General features: G+C 31.6%; 1 protein-coding gene across 2 annotated transcripts; it reads left to right on the top strand.

Annotated features, from left to right (window-relative positions):
• The first annotated feature begins 2071 nt into the window (after positions 1-2071).
• On the top strand, positions 2072-7349 carry LOC102595943 (enolase-like). Of its 2 annotated transcripts, NM_001288129.1 has the most exon segments (24): positions 2143-2210; positions 2810-2873; positions 3627-3691; positions 3778-3825; positions 3930-4016; positions 4106-4186; positions 5077-5178; positions 5256-5336; positions 5525-5599; positions 5684-5746; positions 5839-5916; positions 6024-6218; positions 6347-6397; positions 6499-6587; positions 6686-6704; positions 6707-6711; positions 6714-6717; positions 6720-6737; positions 6822-6830; positions 6833-6836; positions 6839-6842; positions 6845-6849; positions 6852-6878; positions 7004-7345. In NM_001288129.1, coding segments are annotated over 24 exon segments (1311 nt in total). In that variant the 5' UTR covers positions 2143-2144; the 3' UTR covers positions 7075-7345.
• Positions 7350-8916: the final 1567 nt, after the last annotated feature.

The raw sequence follows: 8916 nt of genomic DNA, 5'->3' as shown, positions 1-8916 counted from the left end.
TGTATAATTATAAGTGTATAGGACGAAGATATATGTATTTGCATGTGTATATACAATTTTCTCTCGCTTTATACAAACACAAACACACTTTATACACTTGCGTTTGTATAAAAAATGAGAGAGGTGAGGGAGAGAACGAGAGTGGCGAGCGAGATTCACCAGGAGAGAGGTGAAATAGCAACAGTTTGCTATGGGGTACAATTAAATCAAACTATATTTATAGCATTTAATTTGAATTAATAGTTTGCTATTATATACAATTTTCCCATTAATAAATGACACACCCAAAAAAGAAGGTTAAAATAGGTTAAATAACGCATCATAAGTCATAACATAATTAATCTATTCAACTCTTAGGACCCGTTTGGCGCTAAGAATACTTGGAAAAAATTTGGGAAGTGGTGTTTGGTCATATAACTTGGTAAATATATTTGTCAAGTATCCCAAGTTCCCAAATACTAGAAAAAACTAGTATTTGGGTCAAGTTCTAATATTTGAGAAATTTGAAAAATTCAAAAATTACCCCAAACATTTATATTTTATAAAAAATGTACATTGTTTATTAACTCCAACTAATTTTTGTTACTATCTCCTTCGGAAATGTTTGAATTTTAATTTAAGTGATAAAATTGAAAAAAAAAGAACAATTTGTGTTTAATGAGTTATTATTATAACTGAATTCGTAACAAATTTGAGTATGCGATTATTATTTTCTTTTTGTAAGTCTTAATTCAAGATGTAAATGAGCAGCCCCTTACATTTTCCTCGTGAGCACGCCCCACGAAGTAAGACAAATGGTACACAAATAGCACAATTTAGACGAATATTCTCGTGATTTTGAACTTCCAAGTGTTCTCTTCTTGTTGCACAAGAAATCAAATTATTTCTCTGGCTATTTTTATTTATTTACGACATATGTTAAGTTAGTACTGAATAAATAAAAATAAATAGAAAGAATAATATTCGATTGAATTTAAATTTAATTCAAACTTATAGCATTATGAATGTTACTCGTAATAATTAGCTTCACACAAAAACAATGAACAAGTATTTATTTCACTTAGCTTGTTAATCAAGTTTTAATTAATTAATTATATGCACAACTCACAAGGCAATATCTCAATATCAATTTATATCTAATTTATAGTTATTCATTAATTGTACTATACAATTTCTCCAAACTATCACTAACATTATATTGTATCTTTCCTAAATAAAAATACTAAAAATTTAATTATTAATTTAACTAAGTATTAAATTTTGAATTATTTTATTATATATTTGAAAAGACAAAAACTACCTAACAATTTTTTCTTCATTGGAAATCCACCCCTAGATCTAGAAGTACATAACAACATTTCGACACACTCGAGGGGAGTTTTCTAAAGCACATAGATTTGGAATATACAATTAGCCCACTTAACTAAAAAGGAATTAAACAACATTTTTGGTCCCTCATTTCACCATTAATTCTAATTTTAGTTCATACAAAATTTGATTTAATCATATTTAATCTTTAATTACTTATATAAACATGCACTTTATTAGTTTCTTTTACTTATTATGCGTATTCATAATATTTAGAGTCATTAATCGTTTTACCATTTAATTACTTATATATTATATTAAACTTGAGTGTACTTCATATTTGAGGTTAATAAAATGGAATATACCATATTTCCTGCGTATATCAATAACTTGTATTGAATCATATATCAAATTTAAATAAATTGAACAAATAGATATATATGTTTTAAGTAACATCTTATGTGACAGTTTGTGTCCTACATGATGTCCAATTTGTATTATGTCACACAAGATATTTGTATTTATTTGTTCAAATTTATATAAACTTAAAAGTTGACTTATGCATACACTAAGTTGAAGGACATAAATATCAATTGAAGTCAAGTTACCAGACGTATTTTTTTATTATACCTAACTAAAGGACCAAAAAAGTAATATAAATACTTCAAAAAAATATGAAAACACTAATCAACATCATAACGAAATCAACGGTTGTAATTAACCCAATTTTCTCTACATATACGTGCTGCCACTTCTCATCCCATTTGTTCATTGAAAAAAAAAAACCAAACTTTTTCTCTTCACTCTTTTCTACTATTTCTCTCTTCATAGATCCAATGGCAACTATCAAATCCATTAAAGCTCGTCAGATCTTTGACAGCCGTGGTAACCCCACCGTTGAGGTTTGTTTTCCTTCAGATCTCTCTTTTTTTCAGAATTTTTTTTATGTATTTTATGTTATTTTCTAGATTTTTCGATCTGTTTCAAGATTCGAACTTTTTGAGTTTTTTATGTTTACCCATTTGCTGATTTTGCTTAAATAATTTGTTGTTGTAATGGGTTTTGTTTGGATTTCTGAATGGAGTTTGTTTTGAGAGTGTTTGGTTTTGTTAGATTGGTTGTTGATGCAGATTAGTTGTGTTTTATCTGTTTCAAGATTCAATCTTTTTGAGTTTTTTTATGTATACCCTTTTGCTGATTCTGCTTAAATTGTATGTTGCTGTTATGGGTTTTGTTTGGACTTTTGAATGGAGGTTGCAGATTAGTTGTGTTGTATCTGTTTGTTGCTGCTATAAGTTTTGTGGGATTTGTTTGGATTTTTGAAAAGATCTTATTTTTTAAGAATGGATTGGTTGTTGATGCTGATAAGTTTTGTTATATCAGTTTGAAGACCGAGGCCGATTCAAGATTTAATTTTTATGGGTTCAGACATGCTAGCTGTTGCAATAGTAGAGATGTTTTTCCTCAGATGTATTGATTTGGTTGTTGTGTATATGTGCAGGTTGATGTACATGTCTCAAATGGTGTATTTGCTAGAGCTGCTGTTCCAAGTGGTGCATCCACCGGTAATGATCTAGCTGTGTTCTTGTATATAGTGACTTTTTTAAACATTGATTGATTAGAATGTGTTGAAAATTGTGCGTGTACATGCGTAATTAGTTCGTTATTTTACTTGTGTAATTGAACTCAGAGTTTCTTGTTTGTTTGTTTGGAAAACATAGTAACTTTCTTTCAAGTGTGTATTGAATAAACTTCACCCTTTTGATGAGTTTATGTTCAGCTATAGATACTTGTTCTTCACAAAAAAAAAATGCATTTTTAGTATCAGCATGTTACTATTCTAAAACAGAAGTACTCCCTGTGTTTTTAATTTGTTTGCATGGTTTTGACTGGCCGTAGAGTTTGAAGACTTTTGAACCTTGTGGTCTTAAACTAAAGATTTGTAGAATGTAGCGAAATGTCATTTAATCTTGTGGTCTTAAACATGTTGTGGAAAGTTGAAATTAAAGAGTTAGCAAAAAAAGGGAAGAGACATTTTTTTGTACGGACTAAAAAAAGAAAGTGAGAAACAAATTGAAATGGTTAGTATTATATAGAGACTACTCTGTCTTGTTGTAGAATCTATTATATGGACTGTTGATTTTCTTGTAGCTCATCTGATCCACGGATTTTGCATATATCAGTTTGGGTGGAAATGTGAATCTTTGCTACTTTCTGTTTCTGTCTTGAACGCTGTTAATGTTCTTGGCAAATGTGTCCTTTTGTTATTACCCTTTGAATTGAAAGATAATTCATCCTCTTGACTTGTTGTATAATAGGAATTTATGAAGCCCTTGAATTGAGGGATGGAGGATCTGACTACCTCGGAAAGGGTGTTTCAAAGGTTGGCATTTCACTGCAAAGCTTTAGTTTGATGATTATACTGATCATTGTTGATTAATATTTTTTATGCATGTTCTTCCCTTGTAGGCTGTTAACAATGTCAACTCAATTATTGGCCCTGCTCTCATCGGCAAGGTTTGTTGTTTTTTCCCGTGAATATATTTTTTCTTAATAGGTTATTTCTTTGTTAAGTTGCTTTTATTGTTCATTTCTGACATACAAGTATTACTATTTTCCAGGACCCAACCGATCAGACTGGTCTTGATAACTTCATGGTTCATGAGTTAGATGGAACTCAAAATGAGTGGGGTTGGTGCAAAGAAAAGGTGTTACTATTTATGCCAAGTATAAGGTTAATTCTTCTATTAAGAGAAGTTCACCTTTCATGAATTTAACTGTATTGGCTTTTCTTCAGCTTGGTGCAAATGCCATCCTTGCTGTGTCACTTGCTGTGTGTAAAGCTGGCGCTGCTGTCAGGAATGTTCCATTGTACAAGGTATACTGGAGAATCACTTCTTGTTAGAGTGTCTAACTTTCCCGAGTAGTTGTCTTTTGTATATTTGGTGAAAAAATGTTTACGGGCCCAATTAATATTTTGTGCTTGTGAAGAATGATGTCTCATTTTCACTTAGTCATTTCGTAGGATGATTTATCTTGATTCTTTAAACAGCAGTCAAGAGAGGGATGCATTTCTGTGATTGTGGCAAACATTAAATTGGTTTTCATGGAGTCCATGCACATTCTTTAGATTTATCTACACCCTAAGGGGTCGTTTGGTTTGAATTCAAGTTATGATGAGATTATTTTTTATTGAGTGTTTGATTTGTTGTATTCAAGATAATAAATTTTAAGAACAATTTATTTGTTTACAAAAATGCCCTTCATGAATGTAAAAGTGATGTAACAAAAGGGTTGAAAAAGACATTTTTGTCATTTACTTATTTTACCCCGGGATAAGTTATCCCGGGATTACTATACCACCCAAGGGGAGGGATAACTTATCCCGGTACTAATTATTAATCCCGGGATAAGTTATCCCGGACTTGCCAACCAAACAACAAATTAAGTGGTACTATAATTTAATCCCAGGACTATTTGGTATTATCCTTCACACCAAACGACCTAAGCCTTGCATCACTATTGAACTATTGCAATTGGCAAGGCAGAAACCGCATGAACCTATAATCTTCCCCATGTTTACTGTTCCCATATATGAATCCCATTCCTCCCACCCCCATGCAAAAGAACAATAGGAGATAAAAAAAATTCCACCATTTGATTCTCTTCATTACCACAAGGCTACTAGGACAAATTAAGTTTCTACTTGCTATTGGATTAATCTGCGATCATGTGGTTACTTATATAAATTGCCTCTTCTCTTTGCAGCACATTGCTGATTTGGCTGGTAACAAGAAGTTGGTATTACCAGTTCCTGCCTTCAATGTGATTAATGGTGGATCTCATGCTGGAAACAAACTCGCAATGCAGGTATGCCATTAGTTTGCGTCAACTATGCATCTGTGTGCTCTTTACTAGAACGATTCTCATTAGTAGTTATTTTGCAGGAATTTATGATCCTTCCTGTTGGAGCTGCTAATTTCAAGGAGGCCATGAAGATGGGCTGTGAAGTCTATCACCATTTGAAGGTTCGACAGCTTTTATTACCTCTAAATACTGTTTTAGGTGACCAAGCTAGTATATATGCTTTTGAATTTAAGGGATCGATTGGTATCTTTGGATCCATTCAGGCTCGCAATCTAATTTGAATTTGTTCATATTGTTCTTTGTCCTCTTTATCTTGTTTTGTCTGATAATCGTTATACTTGAATTGCAGTCTGTGATTAAGAAGAAATATGGCCAGGATGCCACAAATGTCGGTGACGAGGGTGGTTTTGCTCCTAATATCCAGGTGACGTATATTCTTATGCTGCTGTATTACATCCTGTTGAATGTTACCCAGTGCACTGACATGACTATGGTTTCGAAAATTCAGGAGAACAAGGAAGGTCTTGAATTGCTCAAGACAGCCATTGAGAAAGCAGGTTACACCGGAAAGGTGAGTATCTCAATTACTTTTTGAGTCGCACAATTCTTTGTTTTCATAGCTGTTGTTAGATGATCTGGTGGCTGAGATGATTTTCTGTTTAGGTGGTCATTGGAATGGATGTTGCAGCATCTGAATTTTACGGAAAGGACAAATCTTATGACCTGAACTTCAAAGAAGAGGCAAGTACTGACTATTGCTTCTTTCACACATGCTTTTTCCGAGGTAGTCTCGTAGTCAAAATGTTCATACGTTATTCAGTTTTGCTCATATTTATTCTTCTTTGCAGAGCAATGACGGCTCACAAAAGATATCAGGTGACCAGCTCAAGGATTTGTACAAGTCATTTGTGTCAGAGTACCCCATTGTTTCAATTGAAGATCCATTTGACCAAGATGACTGGGAGACCTATGCTAAGCTCACCACTGAGATTGGGGAGCAAGTACAGATTGTCGGAGATGACCTCCTTGTCACCAACCCTAAGGTAAGATTGAAGCTTTAACAATATTGCTTGCATATCAGAGTTGCTGTTGCCATTGAAAAGAAAAGGCAGACGTCAATTTCTCTAGGTTTTAATATTTACCATGTATATTTATTTATAATGGTGTGCAGAGGGTCGCCAAGGCAATTGCAGAGAAAACTTGCAATGCTCTTCTTCTCAAGGTATAATCCTATCCAGCTTATAGGTTGTATATTTCTGCCATGATAATGAGAGTTTCCTCTTTGAGATGTTATTAAATCATTTCTCTCTCGATATGTGTCAGGTTAACCAAATCGGCAGTGTGACCGAGAGTATTGAAGCTGTGAAGATGTCTAAGAAGGCAGGTTGGGGTGTAATGACCAGTCACCGCAGGTAAAGAACAAATGATCCTCCACGATATCACTTCACAGAAAATATAATAAATTTCAAGTAGTCATGTTCTGATTATCTCATAAAACTAATTGGTGCAGTGGAGAAACAGAAGACACCTTCATTGCTGATCTTGCTGTCGGTTTGTCAACGGTAAATTTTGTTACTAAGCATTCTAGATTATGATAATCTACAGATTTTAGTCATGCTAACAAGTATTCTCCCGGAAATATTCAGGGACAAATCAAGACCGGAGCTCCTTGCAGGTCAGAGCGTCTCGCCAAGTACAACCAGGTAATTTATCCTTCAAAAATACAGCCGTTGAACTCTTTATCTTTGTAACGAAAAAAATGTTGTTCTCTTTCTCAAGTACTTGCATTCCCACCACACTTTTCTGATTTTTCGTTCATTCTATGCAGCTCTTGAGGATTGAAGAGGAACTCGGATCAGAGGCTGTTTATGCAGGAGCAAGTTTCCGCAAGCCTGTTGAGCCCTACTAAATTTCAGCAGTTAAAGTGTTGAGATTGTTGAGTTCTTGTTCTGCCAAAATAAATTCCTCTTAGATTGGTCATTTTAGGATATAGTATATGACCTTCGTGAAATAACAAGCAGACTCGAAACAATTTTTGTTTTGTGAGGTTTTATTAGTATTTTGAATTCTGAAAAAGAAGAGAGTTCTTTTTTTAGGCTTGGTGACTGTAAAACTTTGATATGCAAGTTTGTACTATGTTCTAATTAAATATTTTGATGGTTTTGCTTTTTCTCCAATCTCAATCTTCTCTTTGCTATATACATAAGATGTGCTCTTTCTGGAGAAACTATTTATTGCATTTATTAGAAAGGACTTGCAACAAAAATAACTATAGTTAATACTCCTTCCATATTGTATGTCATTCATTTTTAAGAATAGTTGGAACCACAATATATATCATTTTATAAAATTTATGCATAAATTATCATATTTTGCCCATTATATCTTTGATAGATTAATTAATTAATCTTGAAAATGTATTTACTTTGACTAACCTAGGAAATCTACAAGTAATTATTTTCATTGAGAGAGTACTTCATTCATTAATTAACTACTTTCTTTATTCACTACTTATTCTATAAAATCTGATTTTGAAAAACAATATCAACAAACCAATATTTGTATGTGACTCTTCCAATAATATATCTTCTTATGTTGCAGTTTGCAGCCCTTCAAATGGTACTGTTAAAATGAATTAAATATAAAAATATAAATAAAACAATTAAAATACGAACCAAAATCTTAAACAAAACAACAAACCAATATTTGTATTCGAATCTTCTTCATTATGCGCCTCGGTGTTTAAATAAAAAAAACAAATGATTTGTTGAACTAGAACTAAAATTCATTTGTCATTTAATTTCATTATCAACAACATCATAAAGTTCAAAGGAAAATTTAGATCAATTTGAAGTAATGAAATTTGAATATTTTGTGATGTTGTCATGTTTGCTTTGAGAATTTATATATAAAAATATAAAAAACATTTTACATAAAATATTTGGGAAAATTGAGGTGGGAAAAACTTGATTTTTAAAATTTTTTGGATCAATTGATGAAAAAATTTGGCTCCAAAAATAAACTCTAAAATTTAAATAGTGATCCAAATCTATATATTATAATAAAGCTGAATATGAAAACAGTGACGTGACGCTCTCTAAGGGATTCATTCTTATTTATCTTTTTTTTGTGATTTTTTTGGCATTTTTCTCTTATTTCTTTCAATTATTTTATTTTCTTACCTCTTCAATTACATAAATTTTACTCTTAATAAATATTAATAAATTTCATAACTCCTAACCTTTCATATTCATAACCCTCAAATAATTTAATATACAAATTTATGACATCTCAAAATCACACTTATAACCTTTCATATTTTTTACATTTTTTCTTATTCTTCATCTTTTATCTCTTTTATTGGTTAATTTTGTCTTGTTTGATCTGATTTTGCAGGATGAAGATTGTTAGATATCTCTGTGCAGTTCGATTTTACAAGGTAAACTATTTGATGTGCCCAATATGGTTATCACTTTTTCTCTGTTGCAATTATATTCAATATTATTATTTTTGAATTCATGATAATATGAATCACATTTTTTTTAGAAAAAAACTATTTGATTTTTTCTCTTTGTAGTTTATAGAGATTTTTTTTTTCTTCTTTTTATAGTTTTTGGAGCATTATGTAATGTTGATAACAACATCCTTCCTTTATCTTTAACTCATAATTAAATATTCTTTAAAGTTTTTATTTGATTAGTTAACTTCATTTTTATATTTTATCGTTATTGTTGTTGTTGT

The sequence above is a fragment of the Solanum tuberosum genome, unplaced genomic scaffold (assembly GCF_000226075.1).
Source record: "Solanum tuberosum cultivar DM 1-3 516 R44 unplaced genomic scaffold, SolTub_3.0 scf00021, whole genome shotgun sequence".
Lineage (NCBI taxonomy): Eukaryota > Viridiplantae > Streptophyta > Magnoliopsida > Solanales > Solanaceae > Solanum > Solanum tuberosum.
The sequence above is the reverse complement of the archived record's forward strand: the minus strand, read 5'-3'. Positions and strand labels throughout refer to the sequence as shown.

Coding starts and splice junctions, on each gene's coding strand:
- LOC102595943 (XM_006341110.2), top strand. CDS start 2,145: ATGGCAACTATCAAATCCATTAAAGCTCGTCAGATCTTTGACAGCCGT. Junction 2,211..2,809: donor GTGGTAACCCCACCGTTGAG/GTTTGTTTTCCT, acceptor GTATATGTGCAG/GTTGATGTACATGTCTCAAA. Junction 5,747..5,838: donor AAGCAGGTTACACCGGAAAG/GTGAGTATCTCA, acceptor TTTTCTGTTTAG/GTGGTCATTGGAATGGATGT.